The sequence below is a fragment of the Lepidochelys olivacea genome (genome assembly GCF_965140295.1).
Source record: "Lepidochelys olivacea isolate rLepOli2 genome assembly, chromosome: 1".
NCBI classification, from domain to species: Eukaryota; Metazoa; Chordata; order Testudines; family Cheloniidae; genus Lepidochelys; species Lepidochelys olivacea.
Window position 1 is genome coordinate 2,775,484 of NC_140411.1, and position 23,518 is coordinate 2,799,001.

The window sequence follows — 23,518 nt, forward strand, 5'->3', positions numbered from 1 at the left end:
CCAAAGACAGTCCCCAAACCAAAACTGGTGAAGCAACCAGCACCAGCACCATTGCCAGCACTGAGTCCAGCACTTGCAACCCCATCTACAGCTCCAACACCATAGGGCACCACCGAGCCTGCCCTGGAAGCAGCAGCCAATGACCCTACACAAGAGGCTCAGCCAGAGCTTGAAATACCCCATAGTGCACCAGCGGAGAGCGGTTCACTGTCAGCAGAAACAGCCCCATCACCTGCATCACTTCCAGAGGGACCAAGCCCAGGTCCACAATCCAGGGAGGAACTGATGTCTCCAGCATCAAGGGAACAGTTCCAGACCAAACAGGAAGCAGATGAAAGCCTCCAGAGAGATTTGGACAGAGGCACAGAGCAACTCACCGCCTCTCAACTCTTCTAATTGATCCCGGTTTGTGGTAGAAAGAGGAGTTTTATACAAGGAAACTCTTTCTGGTGGACACCAGGAAAACTGGCATCCTCAGAGACAGTTGGTAGTTCCAACTTAGTACCTGGAAAAGCTCTTGATCTTAGCCCACGATCACCCTAGTGGCCATGCTGGGGTGAACAGGACCAAAGACTATTTGGGGAGGTCATTCCACTGGGAGGGAATGAGCAAGGATGTTTCTGCCTATGTCCAATCTTGTGAGGTATGCCAAAGAGTGGGAAAACCCCAAGACCAGGTCAAAGCCCCTTTCCAGCCACTCCCCATCATTGAAGTTCCATTTCAGAGAGTAGCTGTGGATATTCTGGGTCCTTTTCCGAAAAAGACACCCAGAGGAAAGCAGTACATACTGACTTTCACAGATTTTGCCACCCGATGGCCAGAAGCAGTAGCTCTAAGCAACACCAGGGCTAAAAGTGTGTGCCAGGCACTAGCGGACATTTTTGCCAGGGTAGATTGGCCTTCTGACATCCTTACAGATGCAGGAACTAATTTCCTGGCAGGAACTATGGAAAGCCTTTGGAAAGCTCATGGGGTAAATCACTTGGTTGCCACTCCTTACCACCATCAAACAAATGGCCTGGTGGAGAAGTTTAATGGAACTTTGGGGGCCATGATACATAAATTCGTAAATGAGCACTTCAGTGATTGGGACCTAGTATTGCAGCAGTTGCTCTTTGCCTACAGAGCTGTACCACATCCCAGTTTAGGGTTTTCCCCATTTGAACTTGTATATGGCCGCGAGGTTAAGGGGACATTACAATTGGTGAAGCAGCAATGGGAAGCTTTTACACCTTCTCCAGGAACTAACATTCTGGACTTTGTAACCAACCTACAAAACACCCTCCGAACCTTTTTAACCCTTGCTAAAGAAAACCTACAGGATGCTCAAAAAGAGCAAAAAGCCTGGTATGATAAACATGCCAAAGAGCAGAATTCAGAGTAGGGGACCAGGTCATGGTCTTAAAGACGCTCCAGGCCCATAAAACGGAAGCATTGTGGGAAGGGCCATTCACGATCCAGGAACGCCTGGGAGCTGTTAATTATCTCATAGCATTCCCCACCTCCAACTGAAAGCCTAAGGTGTAGCATATTAATTCTCTAAAGCCCTTTTATTCCAGAGAATTAAAGGTTTGTCAGTTTACAGCCCAGGGAGGAGACGACGCTGAGTGGCCTGAAGGTGTCTAGTACGAAGGGAAATGTGCTGGTGGTGTGGAAGAGGTGAACCTCTCCATGACCCTTGGGCGTATGCAGCGACAGCAGATCAAGGAGCTGTGCACTAGCTACGCGCCAATGTTCTCAGCCACCCCAGGACTGACTGAATGGGCATACCACTCCATTGACACAGGTAATGCTCACCCAATTAAAGTCCAACCTTACCGGGTGTCTCCTCAAGCTAAAACTGCGATAGAACGGGAGATCCAGGATATGTTACAGATGGGTGTAATCCACCCCTCCCGCAGTGCATGGGCATCTCCAGTGGTTCTAATTCCCAAACCAGATGGGGAAATACGTATTTGCATGGACTACTGTAAGCTAAATGCTGTCACTCGCCCAGACAACTATCCAATGTCACGCACAGAGGAACAATTGGAGAAAGTGGGATGGGCCCAGCTGATCTCTACCTTGGACTTAACCAAGGGGTACTGGCAGGTACCGCTAGATGAATCTGCCAAGGAAAAGTCAGCCTTCATCACACATGTCGGGCTGTATGAATTTAATGTGCTCCCTTTCAGGCTGCAGAATGCACCTGCCACCTTCCAAAAACTTGTAGATGGTCTCCTAGCGGGATTAGGAGAATATGCAGTCGCCTACCTTGACGATGTGGCCATATTTTCGGATTCTTGCGCAGAACACCTGGAACATCTACTAAAAGTCTTTGAGAGCATAAGGGAGGCAGGACTAACTGTTACGGCTAAGATGTGTCAAATAGGCCTAAACAGAGTGACTTACCATGGACACCAGGTGGGTCAAGGAACTATCAGCCCCCTACAGGCCAAAGTGGATGCTATCCAAAAGTGGCCTGTCCCAAAGTCAAAGAAACAGGTCCAATCCTTCTTCAGCTTGGCCAGATATTACAGGTGATTTGTACTGCAATACAGCCAAATCGCCGCCCCACTGACAGACCTAACCAAAAAGAAACCGCCGAATGCTGTTCAGTGGACCAAAGAGTGTCAGAAGGCCTTTAACCAGCTTAAAGCAACACTCATGTCTGACCCTGTACTAAGGGCCCCAGACTTTGACAAACTGTTCCTAGTAACCACAGATGCGTCCGAGCGTGGTGTGGGAGCAGTTTTAATGCAGGAAGGACCAGATCAAGAATTCTATCCTGTCGTGTTTCTCAGCAAGAAGCTGTCTGAGAGGGAAAGCCATCTGTCAATCAGTGAAAAGGAATGTTATGCCATTGTCTACGCCCTGGAAAAGCTATGCCCATACGTTTGGGGATGGCATTTCCACCTGCAAACCGACCATGCTGCGCTACAGTGGCTTCATACGGCCACGGGAAATAACAGAAAGCTTATTTGGTGGAGTTTAGCTCTCCAAGATTTTGATTTCGACATACAACACATCTCAGGAACTTCTAATAAAGTGGCTGATCCACTCTCCCATGATAGTTTCCCAGAATCAACTGGTTCAAATTGTCCTTAAGATGTGGGAAATATTGTTAGTCTTTATATACTTGGTAGTATATTTAGAGGTGCATGTGTTGTATTAACTCTGTTTTTGCCTAGAGCTCCAGGAAGAAATTGCAGCCAGTGTTTTACTCTATCTGTGATTTCGGGGGCGTGTCATAAATATAAAGGGAAGGGTAACTGTCTTTCTGTATACAGTGCTATAAAATCCCTCCTGGCCAGAGGCAACATCCTGTTATCTGTAAAGAGTTAAGAAGCTCAGCTAACCTGGCTGGCACCTGACCCAAAGGACCAATAAGGGAACAAGATACTTTGAAATCTTGGGTGGGATAAGGCTTTTGTTTGTGCTCTTTGTTTACGTGCTTGTTCTCTCTTGGGACACAGAGGCCAGATTGAAATCCATCTTCTCCAACCCATCATAATCCAAGTCTCCAATATTGCAACCAGTATAGGTAAGCCAGACAAGGCGGATTAGTTTATCTTTTGTTTTATGTGAATTTTCCCTGTGTTAAGAGTGAGGTGTATTCCTGTTTTCTGTAACTTTAAAGTTTTGCACAGAGGGGGATCCTCTGTGTTTTGAGTCTGAATACTCTGTAACATATTTTCAATCCTGATTTTACAGGGATGATTTTTACCTTTTTTTTTTTTAAATAAAATCCTCTTTTTAAGCACCTGAGTGATTTTTCCATTGTTCCAAAATCCAGGTATTTGGGTCTTTGATGATTTTGTAACAAATTGGTTAGGATATTATTCTCAAGCCTCCCCAGGAAGAGGTGTGTGTAGGGCTTGGGGGGATATTTTGGGGGAAGACGTCTCCAAATGGACTCTTTCCCTGTTCTTTGTTTAAAACGCTTGGTGGTGGCAGCGTAGTGTTCAAGGCGAAGGCAAAGTTTGTACCTTGGGGAAATTTTTAACCTAAGGTGGTAAGAATAAGCCTGGGGGGTCTTTCATGCGGGTCTCCACATCTGTACCCCAGAGTTCAGAATGGGGAAGGAACCCTGACAGGCTCAGATTCCCAAAGTTGTGTAAAAAAGTCACAAAGAAGGTGTCCCCTATCTTGAGCAACCTCATACTGGGCCAGTGAATCTGTGTCCGTGGTGGGAGGGTACAGACAAAATAATCACCAGTCTGGGGTGTGTCTGCCATATTCCTCCTCAGTTTGTCCTGAATTTGGCATCCTCAGCTGTGTCCCACAGAGGCACGGTGTCACAGGCACACCACTGATAGGTGATTCACAGGCTATTGCTGACTACTCCCGGGAGCTATCCCCCTTTTACAGATGGGGAAACGGAGGCAGCAGGCACAGAAGTGTCTTAAGCCAGGAACATAGTCCGCAAGACCCTACCCAGTCCATTGCTTAGTCTCTCCCATACTTAGTTTGTCTCAGTCCATGCAGCAGCACAGAGGCCTGGTGCTCTCTCTCCACTGGATTCTCGAGTGAGGGGATCACCCCTGATTTCAAGTGGGGCTGCAGCACTTCCACCAGTAGAGGATTTGGCTCAAGTTATTTAACTGGAAATAAAGTCTCAGCAGAGACAAGTGAGCTGGTTGTGAAGAGTCTCAGCTCTGCCACAGATTCACTGGGTGACCTTGGGCACAGCTTCTTCACGCATTAAATGGAGATGACTATTTATTATTTCTAGTAAAAAGAACAGGAGTGTACGGGGAGACTTTGGTAAACCAGTAAAGTGCCTGAAACCACTATGGCTTATTGCTAAAAGCAGCCAAGTCAGCAGGCTGTAAATTGGCCATTCAGCACTCTCAGTTTGACCAAGGTAGGAGTTTTGGGTGCCACAGAAAGGGCAGCTTGACCCCGCTTCCTTCCTGATGATAATTGTGTTGAAGTGGTTGATACATGCATTTTTGAAGAGCAGGATGTGCCCCAGGAATGTCTATTGGGGCCTAAAGGCTGCAAACTCTGGAAAAACCCACACCTGGTTAATCAATAATCAGAATAGCTTGACTATTGAAACTGCTTACTTAAGTTTTCTTTAAGGGACATGTCATTCTATTACTAATGTATAAATAGGGGGGGAAAGTTTGAGGTAGTTGGACTTGTTTTTGGACTCTCCGTCTGGATACATCTTGCAGTCCTCACTGGCAGATGGAAGATTTGGCCACCGGAAGCCTGCCACTGTGCCACTCGAGAGCTACACTCAGCTTTGGTAATTATCAAGGGTTGGGGGTGTTTTAGTAACCTGTTGCGGACGTGTGTAAGTGCTTGAGACTAAGTAAAGTTTAGCTTTAAATAAAGCACTCTTGTGTTGTCCTGTTTGTTCCAGCCATCTATCGGTCGGACGGCCATGTCTCCCCTGATTTATTTCCTGACGCCACCTCACACAGAGTAAAAGTTACCAAGAGCTTTGGGTTGAAAGAACCCTGGAAAATAAGGAGTACTTGTGGCACTTTAGAGACTAACAAATCTAGTATACTTGGGGGAAGGATTTAGAGTAGCAGCCGCGTTAGTCTGTAGCTGCAAAAAGATCAGGAGGACTTGTGGCACCTTAGAGACTAACAAATTTATTTGAGCATAAGCTTTCGTGAGCTACAGCTCACTTCATTGGATGCATGCAGTGAAAAATACAGTGGAGAGATTTTATATACACAGAGAACATGAAAAAATGGGTGTTACCATACAGACTGTAACAAGAGTGATCAGGAGAGGTGAGCTATTACCAGCAGGAGAGCGAGGGCGGGGAGGGAGGACATTTTGTAGTGATAATCAAGTTGGGCCATTTCCAGCAGTTGACAAGAACGTGTGAGGAACAGTGGGGGTGGGAATAAACATGGGGAAATAGTTTTACTTTGTGTAATGACCCATCCACTCCCAGTCTTTATTTAAGCCTAAGTTAATTGTATTCAGTTTGCAAATTAATTCCAATTCAGCAGTCTCTCGTTGGAGTCTGTTCCTGAGGTTTTTTTTTTTTTTTGAAGTATTGCCACTTTTAGGTCTGTAATCGAGTGACCAGAGAGATTGAAGTGTTCTCCAACTGGGTTTTGAATGTTATAATTCTTGATGTCTGATTTATGTCCATTTATTCTTTTACGTAGAGACTGTCCAGTTTGACCAATGTACATGGCAGAGGGGCATTGCTGGCACATGATGGCATATATCACATTGGTAGATGTGCAGGTGAACGAGCCTCTGATAAAAGAAAAGGAGTACTTGTGGCACCTTAGAGACTAACCAATTTATTTGAGCATGAGCTTTCCTGAGCTACAGCTCACTTCATCGGATTCATACCATGGAAACTGCAGCAGACTTTATATATACACAGAGAATATGAAACAATACCTCCTCCCACCCCACTGTCCTGCTGGTAATAGCTTATCTAAAGTGATCATCAGGTGGGCCATTTCCAGCACAAATCCAGGTTTTCTCACCCTCCACCCCCCCCACACAAATTCACTCTCCTGCTGGTGATAGCCCATCCAAAGTGACAACTCTTTACACAATGTGCATGACAATCAAGTTGGGCTATTTCCTGCACAAATCCAGGTTTTCTCACATCCCCCCCACCCCCATACACACACAAACTCACTCTCCTTCTGGTAATAGCTCATCCAAACTGACCACTCTCCAAGTTTAAATCCAAGTTAAACCAGAACATCTGGGGGGGGGGTAGGAAAAAACAAGAGGACACAGGCTACCTTGCATAATGACTTAGCCACTCCCAGGCTCTATTTAAGCCTAAATTAATAGTATCCAATTTGCAAATGAATTCCAATTCAGCAGTTTCTCGCTAGAGTCTGGATTTGAAGTTTTTTTTGTTTTAAGATAGCGACCTTCATGTCCGTGATTGCGTGACCAGAGAGATTGAAGTGTTCTCCGACTGGTTTATGAATGTTATAATTCTTGACATCTGATTTGTGTCCATTTATTCTCTTACGTAGAGACTGTCCAGTTTGACCAATGTAAATGGCAGAGGGGAAGTGTGGCAATGTAAATGGCAGAGAAGCAAAGTGTGCGTTGTAAATGGCTTGTCTAGTTTTAGTAAAATCCAGCCACGAGGAAGTTTGGGTGGAAGGTTGGTTTTTTATGAGAGTATCCATTTTTGAGAGCGCATTCTTAATCTTTCCCTGTTTGCTGTAGAGGATTCTTTTTGCGAATACAGACTAACACGGCTGTTACTCTGAAACTTGTCATTATGCAAGGCACTGCATTTAGCCGTATGGAGTGGAAATCTATCAACTGCATGAAAAAACTTGTACAGATACAGACAGACATCATCTTCCTTTGCAAATGCAAACAGACGGACATCGTACCAAAAGGACTGAAGGTAAAAAATCCATTACAATCTACATACCACACAGACTATGCCGACAGCTTGTGCCACACGCTCTCAAAGAAACTGCGGAATCACCTGATCTACATCCTCTACAGCAATCAGGGAAAGATTAAGAATGAGCTCTCAAAACTGGATACTCTCATAAAAAAACAGCCTTCCACACAAACTTCCTCGTGGCTGGATTTTACTAAAACTAGACAAGCCATTTACAACGCACACTTTGCTTCTCTACAAAAGAAAAAGGGCACTAAACTTTCTAAACTACTGCATGCTACAAGGGGCCACAGCAATGGTTCCCTCAACCCACCTAGCAATATTGTTAACCTATCCAACTATACTCTCAGCCCAGCAGAAGCAGCTGTTCTATCTCGGGGCCTCTCCTTCTGCCCCTTCACCCCCACGAACATGATACAGTTCTGTGGTGACCTAGAATCCTATTTTCGACGTCTCCGACTCAAGGAATATTTCCAAAATACCTCTGAACAACATACTAATCCACAGAGGTCTCCCTACCAACACTACAGAAAGAGGGATTCTAGGTGGACTCCTCCTGAAGGTCGAAACAGCAGACTGCACTTCTACATAGAGTGCTTCCGCCGACGTGCACGGGCTGAAATTGTGGAAAAGCAGCATCACTTGCCCCATAACCTCAGCCATGCGGAACGCAATGCCATGCACAGACTCAGAAACAACTCTGACATCATAATCAAAAAGGCTGACAAAGGAGGTGCTGTTGTCATCATGAATAGGTCAGAATATGAACAAGAGGCTGCTCGGCAGCTCTCCAACACGAGTTTCTACAAACCATTACCCTATGATCCCACTGAGAGTTACCAAAAGCAACTACAGCATTTGCCCAAGAAACTTCCTGAAAAAGCACAAGATCAAATCCGCACAGACACACCCCTGGAACCCCGACCTGGGATATTCTATCTACTACCCAAGATCCATAAACCTGGAAATCCTGGGCACCCCATCATCTCAGGCATTGGCACCCTGACAGCAGGATTGTCTGGCTATGTAGACTCCCTCCTCAGGCCCTACGCTACCAGCACTCCCAGCTACCTTCGAGACACCACTGACTTCCTGAGGAAACTTCAATCCATCGGTGATCTTCCTGATAACACCATCCTGGCCACTATGGATGTAGAAGCCCTCTACACCAACATTCCACACAAAGATGGACTACAAGCCGTCAAGAACACTATCCCCGATAATGTCACGGCTAACCTGGTGGCTGAACTTTGTGATTTTGTCCTTACCCATAACTATTTCACATTTGGGGACAATGTATACCTTCAGATCAGCGGCACTGCTATGGGTACCCGCATGGCCCCACAGTATGCCAACATTTTTATGGCTGATTTAGAACAACGCTTCCTCAGCTCTCGTCCCCTAAAGCCCCTACTCTACTTGCGCTATATTGATGACATCTTCATCATCTGGACCCATGGAAAAGAAGCCCTTGAGGAATTCCACCATGATTTCAACAACTTCCATCCCACCATCAACCTCAGCCTGGTCCAGTCCACACAAGAGATCCACTTCCTGGACACTACAGTGCTAATAAACAATGGTCACATAAACACCACCCTATACCGGAAACCTACTGACCGCTATTCCTACCTACATGCCGCCAGCTTTCACCCTGACCACACCACACGATCCATCGTCTACAGCCAAGCTCTGCGATACAACCGCATTTGCTCCAACCCCTCAGACAGAGACAAACACCTACAAGATCTCTGTCAAGCTTTCTTACAACTACAATACCCACCTGCGGAAGTAAAGAAACAGATTGATAGAGCCAGAAGAGTTCCCAGAAGTTACCTACTACAGGACAGGCCTAACAAAGAAAATAACAGAACGCCACTAGCCGTCACCTTCAGCCCCCAACTAAAACCCCTCCAACGCATTATTAAGGATCTACAACCTATCCTGAAGGATGACCCAACACTCTCACAAATCTTGGGAGACAGGCCAGTCCTTGCCTACAGACAGCAAATACTGAAGCAAATACTCACCAACAACCACATACCACACAACAGAACCACTAACCCAGGAACTTATCCTTGCAACAAAGCCCGTTGCCAACTGTGCCCACATATCTATTCAGGGGACACCATCACAGGGCCTAATCACATCAGCCACACTATCAGAGGCTCGTTCACCTGCACATCCACCAATGTGATATATGCCATCATGTGCCAGCAATGCCCCTCTGCCATTTACATTGGTCAAACTGGACAGTCTCTACGTAAAAGAATAAATGGACACAAATCAGATGTCAAGAATTATAACATTCATAAACCAGTCGGAGAACACTTCAATCTCTCTGGTCACGCAATCAAGGACATGAAGGTCGCTATCTTAAAACAAAAAAAACTTCAAATCCAGACTCCAGCAAGAAACTGCTGAATTGGAATTCATTTGCAAATTGGATACTATTAATTTAGGCTTAAATAGAGCCTGGGAGTGGCTAAGTCATTATGCAAGGTAGCCTATTTCCCCTTGTTTTTCCTACCCCCCTCCCCCCACCGACGTTATGGTTTAACTTGGATTTAAACTTGGAGAGTGGTCAGTTTGGATGAGCTATTGCCAGCAGTAGAGTGAGTTTGTGTGTGTATGGGGGTGGGGGGGCGTGAGAACCTGAATTTGTGCAGGAAATGGCCCAACTTGATTATCATGCACATTGTGTAGAGAGTTGTCACTTTGGATGGGCTATCACCAGCAGGAGAGTGAATTTGTGTGTGGGGGGGTGGAGGGTGAGAAAACCTGGATTTGTGCTGGAAATGGCCCAACTTGATGATCACTTTAGATAAGCTATTACCAGCAGGACAGTGGGGTGGGAGGAGGTATTGTTTCATATTCAATGTGTGTATATAAAGTCTGCTGCAGTTTCCACGGTATGCATCCGATGAAGTGAGCTGTAGCTCACGAAAGCTCATGCTCTAATAAATTGGTTAGTTTCTAAGGTGCCACAAGTACTCCTTTTCTTTTTGCGAATACAGACTAAGACGGCTGTTACTCTGAAACCTCTCGTTCTATAGGTATATTGCTGTGACACTCTGTACCCCAAAGCAACACCCTGGCACCCCAGCACTCACCACTGTTACATAATTGCAACAAATCTCTTCAAAATGTCACGTGAGGTGTCAGTGGAAAAAAACTTGGTTTGCTGAATATGATTATCCTGTTTCTATGCATGTCTCATTTTTGTAGCTGAAGTTACGAATATTGACTATGAGCCTCTATTTCAAGTGTATTTGCTCCTGTGGTAACTCTCACAAGTATGTTTACATCCAGTCTAACCAGCACATTGTCAATGCACTATTCATATTCATGGGCCATTAATGAACCCAATGGGATGTGCAAGAAGCTAATCCCCACCTGATGGACTTTTCTGGGGATGTTGTAGCCAGAATACTGGCAATATCCCCTGCTATTACTAATCAAAACACGCAAGGGCTTGCGACCAGCTCTCATGACACCGGACTCCATCTTGTGCCTGTACTCTTCCACTAAATGTGCTGGGGGCTTTATTTGGAAAATGAAGTTCCCTCCTGTCATAAATGTAAAGGGAAGGGTGAACCCCTTGAAAATCCCTCCTGGCCAGACGAAAAATCCTCTCACCTGTAAAGGGTTAAGAAGCTAAAGGTAACCTCGCTGGCACCTGACCAAAATGGCCAATGAGGAGACAAGATACTTTCAAAAGCTGGGAGGAGAGAGAGAAAAAAAGGGTCTCTGTCTGTCTATATGCGGTTTCTGCCTGGGATAGACCAGGAATGGAGTCTTAGAACTTTCAGTAAGTAATCTAGCTAGGTATGTGTTAGATTATGATTTCTTTAAATGGTTGAGAAAAGAACTGTGCTGAATAGAATGACTACTCCTGTCTGTGTGTCTTTTTTGTAACTTAAGGTTTTGCCTAGAGGAATTCTCTATGTTTTGAATCAAATTATCCTGTAAGGTATCTACCATCCTGATTTTACAGAGGTGATTCCTTTACTTCTATTACAAGTCTTCTTGTAAGAAAACTGAATGCTTTTTCCTTGTTCTAAGATCCAAGGTTTTGGGTCTGTGGCCACCTATGCAAATTGGTGACGATTTTTACCAAACCATCCCCAGGAAGTGGGGTGCAAGGTTTGGGAGGATTTTGGGGGGAAAGATGTGTCTAAACTACATTTCCCAGTAAACCCAGTTAAAGTTTGGTGGTGGCAGTGGAAATTCCAAGGGCAAAGGGTAAAATTAATTTGTACCTTGGGGAAGTTTTTAACCTAAGCTGGTAAAAGTAAGCTTAGGAGGTTTTCATGCAGGTCCCCACATCTGTACCCTAGAGTTCAGAGTGGGGAAGGAACCTTGACACCTCCCCATCTCAGAAGTTATTAAAGTGAGAAGTGACAGAACCACTTCATCTCACTCCTCCCACAACTGAATACCCGGAAACATGTCTCGAGGAAAAGACTTTGACAGGGGAGGAGGTCCCAACTGGGGAAGGAGAAATCCCAACCTGTGTATGGAACATAGGTGAACTGTCTGTACGATTAGGATGAGATAGTGCTCAACTTAAAACCTCTCTATTTTATAGTGCTCAGACTGTGATCTTGTTTTATTTCTTAGGTGGCCAATTTTGATCTTTACATTTATTACTTATAACCACTTAAAATATATTTTCCATACTTAATAAATCGGTTTCATATTTTTTTACCTAAAACAATGACTTGTTTCAAATGTCCTATCAAGAGCTGGTGCACTATTCTCTTCACATACAGGGAGGGGCAGATTAGGTAATAAACTTACATTGGGTTTACTTCAGACCAGAGCAAGACGGTACAGCTCTGAGTTCCTAGGCTGGGGAACTGGGGGGAATTGTCTGGAGCCTCTCTGTTGTTGTTTCATGAGTGGCTGGTGAAAGCATTCATGTAACTCAGCTGGGTGTGTCCCTGCCTGTGAACATTTGAGGGAGTGCAGGACCTGGAGGGGTTTGCAGCTTGTCACAGCCTCACAGAGTGAGATGGGGCCCAGATTGGTATATCAGTTCTTTTCTGTCGGTTTATTTTGGGAACAGGAAGTTGGGACAGAAAAGCAGTAATATGAGGGGAAACAGTGAAACAATTGTGAAATTGGAGCTATTCAGATTGGAGGCAGTAGAGAAAGAAAAAAGAACCTAGGAGAATTTTGGAGCTAAAGTGGGCAGAGGCTGCCAGAGAGGAGGCTGAACACAGAAGGGCTACAGAACTAAAACAAGAAATTGAGGAGAAAGAGGGAGAATGGAAACACCAGTTGGACTTGCTGGAAAAGCAGAACCAGAGCCTTCCCCCTCCACTGATTCCCACCTATCCAAAAATCCACAAATGGTAACAGCTGTGTCCTGCATTCAATGAGGCAGGGGATATTGCTGAATTCTTCAGTAACTTTAATATCCTGTGTGTGATTCATAAGGTTCTTGATGACCAGAAGGTAACCACTTTAATTGCAAAGTTAACTGGAAAGCTCTGGGTATATTCAATAAAATGCCAATTGAGGATGCTTTAGATTATTGTAAATTTAAAAAAAAATGGTTTTGAAGCAATTTCAGATGACCTCTGAAATGTATAGAGTGAAATTTAGGAGTCTTAAGAGAGGTGCAGGTATGAGTAATGTGGAATACTTAAACAAAATGAAAGATTTAATGGGAAAGTGGGTAGGGCGCAAAAGTGTTACAAGCTTTGAAGGAATGTTTGCCCTTGTTGCTCAGGAGCATTTCCTAACCATATGTAAAGGTGATGTAAAACAGTGTCCATAGAAGAAAAAGATGAAAACTGTGGATGAGGTTGGTGATTTTGAGCAGACACAGGCATCTAATGAAGGGGTTTACACTTGGCAGGGTTCTGTTTTACCCCACTCTTCCAATCTGAGACCAAAATCTATTTTTAAAACAAAAGCGTCCAGCTGGTGCTGTCATTGCAATCCCACTGATCATCCGAGGAATAAATGCCCTGTGCTGGGAGAAAGTAGAGAGCAGGCTGCCCATGTAAATGCTGAGATCCTGAGCACAGAAGCCCCTCTGGCACCTGATACTTATCATACTGTAAAATTAGCCTTTGCACCCCCAGGTATGAAGCACATCAAGTCTGTCAGCATCAAAGCAGGGAGCACCTTGGATGGGAATACAGGGGCAGAAATTCCTGTGGTTGGGCTGAGTATAATGCAAGAAGGTGACATGCTACAAGGACAGATGGCAGAGCTTTCCTTCGTCATAGGTTATAAAATCCTTGTGCCTTTCGCTAAAGTGCACATAAAAACTGAGGTTTTGGAAGCTGCATTATCAGGGTCTAGACAATAACCCTGTTGAAATGCTGATTGGGAATGATTTCTTCCATGTAGCTCAGGCTGTTAAAGTGTCCACCTGCAACAAGAAGGAGCATTTTTCTGGAACCCCAGAGGGAAAAGGGAATGTCCCAGGAACTTCTGAAGGAAGGAGAACAAGTCTCCTTGATTCCTCTGCAGCAGGGGGGAGGCTGCATGCTTCCGGGGTGGGGGTGGCTGAGACCAGCTCCTGCCTGGCGGCTGAAGGCAGTGTCTGCTCAGGAAGGGAGGAGATTATATTGCCTGTCAGGGAGACAAATGTCCAGGTTGCCGCTAAACAAAGGCCAAGCCCAGTGTTAGGGAGCTTAAGAAGATGTGTCCAGGAGGAGAGCCCAGAGAAGGGTGATGGAATTGTAGAAACAACTGAGGAGGTGGGTGAGAATTCCTTTAACTCTGCAGCGGGAGGCAAAACCTCGACAGGCAAAGGGAGGGAGGGGTGTAGTGCAGGCCGGTGAGACAACTGTCCAGGCCATTAGCTAGGAGCCCTTTGGAGCTGAGCACATGACCTGTTCTACCCTAGAGATCACAGGGGTATGCGTCTTAGGGAGGAGAGCACAAGGACTTTTGTTAGGATATAGATATTCAGGTCTGTCTGTAAAGGCCTATACTCTAAGAATGTAGGTGTATTCTTATCACTTGGCTAGTTCTAGAGGTATAAAGGAAAGAATCAAAATCACTGTCTGCCGGTGTAAGGGCCTTCTCTCCCTGTGACAGTCTGAGGCCCTGTTCTTAGGCTAAGGCCTCTGGCTAAGCCACAGAGGCAGCCATAAGCTGGGAAGCGACCGGTCACCTCCTCACATTCCAAACTAGTCACATTGAAATAAGGTGCTATTGGGCTGTTAGGAATACAATCCTGTCCTGATAGTGCCTATTGCCTCCAGAGAAAGGGAAGTGCCTAGAAAATGTAAAAGGAAACTTAGTTTGATAGCATCCTGTCTGGCAAGAACTCACTTATCAATAGCTGGGATGTGAAATCCTCACTTCTGTATAGTTTTGTCATTATAGTTCCCACTTTGCTATTGTTTGTCTGTATAATCTCTATCTGGTTCTGTGATTGTTTCTGTCTGCTGTATAATTACTTTTGCTGGGTGTAAATTAATTAAGGTGGTGGGATATAATTGGTTACATAATCATGTTACAATATGTTAGGATTGGTTAGTTAAATTTCAGGAACATGATTGGTTAAGGTATAGCAAAGCAGAACTCAAGTTTTACTATATAGTTTGCAGTCAATCAGGGATTAGGGGGGTGGGGTGGGCATGTGGGTGGGGGAAATGGGAACAGGGAATGGGGGTAAGGAAATTGGAATCATGCTTTGCTAAAGGGGGAAATGGGAACAGGGACACAGGTGTAAGGCTCTGTGGTGTCAGAGCCAGGAAGGAGGATACTAAGGAAGGAAACTGGAATCATGTTTGCTGGAAGTTCACCCCAATAAACATCGAATTGTTTGCACCTTTGGACTTCGGGTATTGTTGCTCTCTGTTCAAGCGAGAAGGACAGGGAAGTAAGTGGGTGAAGGAATAAACCCCCTAACAACTTTCCTTTGCTAGGTGTTTTCAAGATCCTTCAATTAAAGATGCTGCACAGTATGATGATAGTTACTGATGAGAATTACTCGTTTCTGATACCATAGTGACTGCCCCATGTGTCTGCAGAAGGTGTTTGTGTCTCCTCTCAGTCATCTTTCTCCAGATCTATCTGTCTACTGCCTACCTATCTGTCCTGGGTATTTCAGTGTATGAGACCCTATGGAGACCTAGGTATTATCCCTAGTTTCTTTATTAACCATCCATAATTTTTAAAAATACACAAATGCACAGAGCAGTCAATTCCTCTCGGGCTCAGCGGAGAGCCCAGGAGTTCTCATCTCCCCTTGGGAAAGTCATGTAATTAGTGTTTATTCCCGAAGCTGTATAAAGAGTGCAGACAAGCTTCTCCCCAGCCTGTTTACATTCAGATTATTTGCGAGAGGCTGAGTGAACCCCACTGGGATTGCAGAAAGCTATATTACAAACGGTGCATACCCTTGTGTTGGCTCTCAGCGTGGGATGCTGCTGCAAATGCTGGGGTGAGAGAGGTGTGAGACACGGCTAGCTGAAGGGAATTCCCAGAGAAGACACTTCCATCTCAGGATTCACAGGTACCCATCTCTTGCTGCTCATCAAACGGAGTGCCACATGGGCATGATGGAATCGAGAATGGGTGGGATGGGACCGAGAATAAGTCTGTGGCCCTTTTGGCTCTGCACACCCATTAAATAGAATAATAGAATATTAGGGTTTTAAGAGACTTCAGGAGGTCATCTAGTCCAACCTCCTGCACAAAGCAGGATGAACACGAACTGAATCTTCCCAGCCAGGGCTTTGTCAAGCTGGCCCTTAAAAACATCTAAGGGAGATTCCACCACCTCCCTAGGGAACCCATTCCAGTGCTTCACCACCCACCACAGAAGGGATGTGGACAAACTGTAGAGAGTCCAGTTCAGGCAATGAAAATAGTTAGGTGGTTGGAGCACATGGGTTACGAGGAAAGGCTGAGGGAACTGGGGTTATTTAGTCTGCATAAGAGAAGAGTCAAGGGGGATTTGATAGCAGCCTTCAACTGCATGAAGGGGGGTTCCAAAGAGGATGGAGCTTGGCTGTTCTCAGTGGTGGCAGATGACAGAACAAGGAGCAATTGTCTCAAGTTGAAATGCAGGAGCTCTAGTTTGGATATTAGGAAACACTATTTCTGTAGGAGGGTAGTGAAGCACTGGAATGAGTTCCCTAGGGAGGTGGTGGAATCTCTTTCCTTAGAGGTTTTTAAGGCCCGGTTTGACAAAGCACTGGATGGGATGATTTAGTTGGTGTTTATCATGCTTTGAGCAGTGCGTTGGACTAGATGACCTCCTGAGGTCTCTTCCAACCCCAATCTTCTATGATTCTATGATTTACCTTTTTTTTTTGTTGTTCTGTTGCTGCCTTACTGCATAATTCTGGTACCAAATGAGATGTATGGTTAATCGGTCACTTTGTAACTCTGGTGGTCATAACTCTAGCATTCTACTGTAGATGCTGTTTAACGTCATTGATTGCTAATGGCCTGGAAATGCCAAATAAAATAAAAACAATTTTTTTCTGCAATATTATCAAATTTCCTTTGTCTCCAGAGAATTTGGCCTATAACTTTTCCATTATTTCTTTGTTTTTAAAATATTTAATAACCTCCTGATATCTTTAACATCCCTTATCATTTTCATAAAGTGCAATTTGTATTGCTTGCGATCTGTATCCTCCCCCCACCCCCCTGTTTATTGTACATTGCTTGCCTCCTCCCTGCAGTTGATGCCTTCACTTTGCCACTGGGTAGGATTTTTAGCGAAAGTTGTCCACATCCTTGATTTATCATTGCTTTGTAGCTATGTAATAAAGTCTTCTTAAGGAATTCCCAAGTTTCATTCCCATTTTTGCTGCCCATCAGTTTTGCTGATAATTTGCCTCAGCTTTGAGGAAGGAGCCTTTTGAAGCACTTTCTGTACATATTAGCAGTTGGGAGCTGTTCTCTGTTTGTCCATTTCAACACAATCAGTTTCACAGTTTATTTTCCTCTCCTCTATCATATGCCCCCTTCTTTCTCTTTACTCTAAATAGTGACAGAGTTTTCAGTCTCTCTGCATATGGCAGCCTCCCCCATTCTCCTAGCCTGTCTCAGGTGTGGTCTACACTGGGGGGGATCGATCTAAGTTGCGCAACTTCAGCTATGTGAATAGCGTAGCTGAAGTCGATGTACTTAGATCTACTTACTGCGGTGTCTTCACTGTGCTAATTCTACAGCTGACGCTCTCCCGTCGACTGCGCCTGCGCCTCTCGCCCTGGTCGAGTATCAGAGTCGACGGGAGAGCACTCAGCAGTCGATTTATCGTGTCTAGATGCGATAAATCGACCCCCACTGGATCGATCGCTGCCTGTCAATCCAGTGGGTAATGTAGACAAACCGTCAGAAACCCCCTTTCTCTCTGCTATACCCTTTATAGAGACTAGGCAACCAAAACTGAGCACATATCCAGAGTACGTTATTTTCCATCCCATTCCTTAGGCATTGTCTTTGTTTTGGCCACTGCTTCGAAAGAGCAGGTGTTTCAGTTGAACTGACAGGTCTTCTCTCTGAGGTTTGTTCTAGTTGGGATGTTTGCCCCCAGCCCATGTCTTGGCAAAGCTTTGATTTTTTCCACTGTCAGTTTTTGAGCTACCAGGTGAATGGGGACCTCTCTACAGCATGAACTCTCTATCCTGGGTTTCACTGAATTAAGGAACAATGAGGGATAACCAGTATCCACCCTCATGTTTCCTGCTGGTGTCTATTAAGGGTTCCCACACCAAAACAAATAGGAATTATTGACACATGGAGCACCACTGAATATGGAATTGGCATGAGTAGGGTCAGGGGTTCACAATTCATTTATCTGAATTATGGAAATGTCATTTTTCAGTGTATGATGAGTGACCAATCTGCTTCACCCATGAGAACATCCTCCACTAGTGCATATAGTCTCTCATATTAACATTGTCTCTCCAACCAGGCATTTGTACTGCAACCATCACCCTATACCCTGGGCACATAGAGGAAGTCAGGGAAACGTATGGTGCGTGCAGGAGACACCGTTCTGCCTTAGAGTTGGACACCTTCTCCTCTACTCCATGTCTGATTCCAACACAACTGACTTCACCAACCCCTCCACCTTCATCCTGCTGGGCATTCCTGGCCTGGAGGCGGCCCATGTCTGGATCTCCATCCCCTTCTGTGCGATCTATGCCTTAGCCATCTTGGGGAACGTCACCATCCTATTGATCGTGAAGATAGAGCCGAGCCTCCATGGGCCCATGTACTATTTCCTCTGCATGCTGGCTGTCACCGACCTGGCCCTGTCTACATCCACCGTGCCCAAAATGCTGAGCATCTTCTGGTTCAATTCCAGGGAGATCGATTTCAGTGCCTGCCTCGCCCAGCTGTACTTCATTCACTGCTTCTCAGCGATGGAGTCTGGGATCTTAGTGGCCATGGCTTTGGATCGCTACGTGGCCATCTGCCATCCCCTGAGACATTCCACCATCCTGACAAATGCGGCGGTGGCCAAGCTAGGCCTGGCCGTGGTACTGCGCAGCAGCATGCTCGTACTGCCCAATCCCTTCCTGGCGAGGCGGTGCCTGTATCACAGAACCAACATCATCCCCCATACCTACTGTGAGCACATATCGATGGTGAAGTTGGCCTGTGCTGACATCCGTGTCAATAATTACTATGGCTTCTCTCTGATATTCCTCATCACTGGTGTGGATGTGTTTTTGATTGCCCTGTCCTACACACAGATTCTCAGAGCCATCTTCAGCCTCCCCACAAAGGACGCCTGGGTGAAGACTTTTTGGACCTGCAGCTCCCACCTGTTTGCCACCTTAGCCTTTTACATCCCAGCTCTTTTCTTCATCCTGACGCACCGGTTTGCCCAGAATGTGCCCCTGCATTTCCATGTTCTCATGGCCAACATGTACCTCCTGGTGCCCCCCATGCTAAACCCCCTTATCTATGGTTTGAAGACCAAACAGATCAGAAACAGGCTGCTCTGGCTCTTTCCTCATAAAGGACCTAAAGTTTTCTCCTGGTAGTCTGGCTCTAAAACCAACCTCCATGCAGAGCTGTCTGGGGACATGGTGCTGAGCCCTCTTTCCTGAATCGCCTACTGGACAGTCAGATAGACATTAAATCCTTCCCCGACCCTACTGTGCTGTGTCAGCCTGACAAACTGGGGAATCAGTCTGTGTGCAACTCGTTAACTCATAGGTTGCCACATTTCTAATCGCTGGTCACTGGATTCCAAAGCCCCACCCCTTGTTCTACCTCTTCTGTCAAGCCTCACCCCTTCCTCTGCTTCTTCATCCTAAGGCCCCACCCCTGTTGATGAATCCTCTCCAGCCCTCCATTCCCTCCCAGTGAGAGAGGGATACCCCAAGTTGCTGGGACGGAGGGCTCAGCTGTTCCACAGTCCTGCTTGCACCCCAGGGATCCCATCCCAGGAGTTCTGTCCTTGGGCTAGTCCCAGAAAACACAGGGACATTCAAAAGAACCTCTGTATGGGCAGGTTGTTCAAAGCCAAGTGGACTGGCTGGTGATGCTTGGAGGAAACAGCCAAGTTCACATACGTCCACCTCTCACTTTTAAAGTACTCTTTCCTCCTTTCTTTGTACAGGGAGCAGGCTCCCTGTGGCAAAACAGATTTTGATCTGCTCTTCCCATCCTCAAGTGGCTCTAGTGTTCAAACTGCTTGCCCTGCTCGAACCCAGGCAAGGTGCCTTGCTTAGGTGGCTAGCAGCTGTTGCACCGTGAGGGGGCGAGAACAGGGTGTGATGCTGTATGATTGAATATGACCATTTTTATCATGGTTGCTATCACGGTTATATAATGTCAACAGAGGCTGTACTAAGTACGTCCTGTCAGGTGTCAATGGGGAAGCTCTGATTTGCTCAGTATGATTCTCCTGTGTATCTGCATGTATCATCCTTGTGTCCGAAGTTATTCATATTGGCAATGTCCTGGAATGGGCTTTGTTTGGGACAGTAATATTCCAAACACAGGGCAGAGAATATAAAAGGACCCCCGAAACATATCTGTATTGTCTTCATTTCTCTGCACTGGATTTCTGACAAGGAAGCTCTGAACAAGGACTAATAACCCCCAAACTGCTTTGGTTATTTCTAGAGAGACTTTTGCAAGCTAGCAGTTTATTCCATCACTGCTATGACGCTGATCTCTGAACCATGAAAAACCACTGGGATGTATCTAATCTATTAACCATTTATAACTCTTCTTGTTTCCTTTTATTATCAAACCTTTAGTTTTCAATTGCTACTGGGATGGCAGAATTGGTCTTATTGGGTAAGATCTCAGTGATAGATTGACCTGCATAAGTGGCTGGTCTCTTTGGATGAGAAGGACCCGCTATGTGGTGAAATTGGTTTTCACTGACTGCTCCTCATGGAGTCCAGTGTCCGGGTGAGGAGGCAAGGGCTGGGATGTGTCTAGTTAACCAGTGCGGTGAGACAGAAGTTTATGACTGTTACTGTCTTGGTTTAATGTAATCATAGAATAACCACCAGCATCTGTCTCAGCAGTTTGTCCTCAGTTTGGCATCCTCAGCCATGTCCCACTGAAGCACGGTCACACATGGACAGAATTTACTGTTGATGGGTTCTACACACAGTATTGCTCACTACTCCCAGGAGGTATCCCCCTTTTACAGATGGGGAAACTGGGGCAGCAGGAAGGAAAATGTTTGGAGCCAGGAGACGAGCCCAGAGTCCCCAGCTGCCAATCCCTTGTTTAGCGTCTCAGACCTGGCTCGTGTGGTCCATGCTGCAGCACAGATTCATGGTGCTGTCTCTCCACTGGGTTCTCTAGTGCGGGGACGTCCCCTGATTTCAGTGGGGCTGCTCCCACTGACACCAGCTGAGGATTTGGCCCAAGACTACCAAAAAGCCCTACTCAGGGCTGCAGAGTCACACACTCCCCTGATGTGGCTCCTTTCAGCCTTTTGTTGGCCTGAGTGCTCTGTCGTTCCAGATAAGGTGCCGTGTAAATTGCCGGCTAGTGGTAGCTGTGTGATTTATCTCCCTCCGTGTGAGCTCCCGCAGCCACCCGGGCCTCTGCCCAGCATTCCACCTTCCCAGCTAATGCAGGGGCTGATCCCTCCACCTCTCTCAGCTGTTGTCCTCCTAGCTTCAAAGCTGATCCCTTCCCCGCCCCCAAGGCCTGGCTCAGGGCAAAGGGGTCCCAGCCCATCCCTATTGCTGGGACCCTGCCAGCAACAGGCCCCCCGCCAGAAGGAACAAATCACTGAATCATAGAATCTCAGGGTGGGAAGGGACCTCAGGAGGTCATCTAGTCCAACCCCCTGCTCAAAGCAGGACCGATCCCCAACTAAATCATCCCAGCCAGGGCTTTATCAAGCCAGGCCTTAAAAATCTCTCAGGATGGAGATTCCACCACCTCTCTAGGGAACCCATTCCAGTGCTTCACCCCCCTCCTAGTGAAATAGTGTTTCCTAATATCCAACTTAGACCTCCCCCACTTCAACTTGAGACTATCGCTGAAAGCTGAGGAAATGAGCCACACGATGGTCTCTGCCCTCAGGACACTGCAGCTAAGCTTTCAGGCCCACACGCTGAACGATGCACAATCTCGGTTGCCTGCCTCTCAGCCCTGCTCCAAACCCACAGCTGATTTTATATGGTTTCTTGGCTTCCCTCTATGCTCCAGACCAGCCTGCCTGCTGCATCCTCCCTGAAGGGTCCTTGCCAGGCTGCAGCAGGTCCCACCCTAGCCCCAGGGCAGAGGGAGCCCAGGCTGGGGAGGAGGAAGGTGGAGATGATCCAGCAAGTGGATGGGGTTGGAGAGGATGGGAGCGAGTAACAGGGGTGGGGTTTTGGGGGAAGATGTTGAGAATGGAATGGGGCCTTGGGGAAAAGGTGGGACAGGGAAAGGGCCTTGTGGAAAGAGGTGAGGCAGGGGACAGGGCCTTGGAGAATAGGCAGGTCTGGGCGTGGGGCCTCAGAGATCCAGTTAAAAGCAATTAGAAAGGTGGCGATCCTATGGGAGAATGAGTTGTACACAAAAAGATTACTCAGTTTGTCATGCTGAGACAGAACGGTAAGGCCAGGAAAGGATTTAATGTCACTTTGACTGTCCAGTCAGTGATTCAGAGAAGGGGGCCCAGCACCATGCCACCAGCCAGCTCTTCACAGAACTCAGTCTGAGAGCCAGAGCACCAAGAGAAAACGTTAGGCCCCTTTATGAGTAAAGAGCTGGAGCAGCCTGTCCCGGATCTGTTTCGTCCTCACCCCGTAGATGATGGGGTTTAACACGGGGGGCAGCAAGAGGTACATATTGCCAATGAGAACGTGGAAATGGAGGGGCACATTTTGGGCAAATCTGTGCATGAGGGACATGAAGAGACCTGGGATGTAAAAGGCTAAAATGACAAAAACGTGGGAGCCACAGGTCCCCAAAGTCTTGAGCTGGGTGTCTTTTGTGGGGAGGCTGAAGATGGCCCTGAGGATCTGGGTATAGGACACAGCAATAAAAATCCCATCCAGACCCATCACGCAGACTCGCACAAAGAGGCCGTAATAACTACTAACACGGGTGTCGGCGCAGGCCAGGTTCACCACGGCTATGTGGGCGCAGTACGGCTGGGGGATGACGTTGGTTCTGCAATAAGGCCACTGCCTCGCTAGGATGGGAAAGGGCAGTACAACTATGCCGCAGCGCAGCACCACGGCCAGGCCGATCTTGGCCACCAGGGGGTTTGTCAGGATGGTGGAATGTCGCAGGGGATGGCAGATGGCCACGTAGCGATCCAGAGCCATGGCTACGAGGATCCCAGACTGCATCATAGAGAAGACGAGAACAAAGTACATCTGGGTGAGGCAGGCACTGAAATCGATCTCCCTGGAATTGAACCAGAAGATGTTCAGCATTTTGGGCACGGTGGACATATACAGGACCAGGTCGGTGACAGCCAGCATGCAAAGGAAATAGTACATGGGCTCATGGAGGCTCGGTTCAGTCTTCACAATAAAGAGGATGGAAATGTTCCCCAAGATGGCTGGGATGTACATGGTGCAGAAGGGGATGGAGATCCAGACGTGGGCTGCCTCCAGGCCAGGAATGCCCAGCAGGATGAAGGTGGAGGGGTTGCTGAAGTGGGTTGTGTTGGAATCTAACATGGAGTAGGGGAGAAGGTGTCCAACTCTGAGGCAGAACGGTGTCTCTTGCTTTTAGCAT

At 46.6% G+C, this 23,518-nt stretch overlaps 2 protein-coding genes across 2 annotated transcripts; one reads left to right on the plus strand and one right to left on the minus strand.

The window, feature by feature from the left end:
* Nucleotides 1-18,381: 18,381 nt before the first annotated feature.
* On the plus strand, nucleotides 18,382-19,344 carry LOC311514456 (olfactory receptor 52K2-like; the record flags this gene model as incomplete). Its single annotated transcript, XM_084617018.1, has 1 exon — nucleotides 18,382-19,344. One exon carries the CDS (start codon nucleotides 18,382-18,384, stop codon nucleotides 19,342-19,344), a length of 963 nt encoding a protein of 320 aa, XP_084473144.1.
* Nucleotides 19,345-22,512: 3,168 nt separating this feature from the next.
* Nucleotides 22,513-23,460, minus strand: LOC311514592 (olfactory receptor 52E4-like; the record flags this gene model as incomplete). The annotated part of the gene is made up of 1 exon (XM_084617158.1): nucleotides 22,513-23,460. One exon carries the CDS (start codon nucleotides 23,458-23,460, stop codon nucleotides 22,513-22,515), a length of 948 nt encoding a protein of 315 aa, XP_084473284.1.
* Between the last annotated feature and the right edge of the window lie 58 nt (nucleotides 23,461-23,518).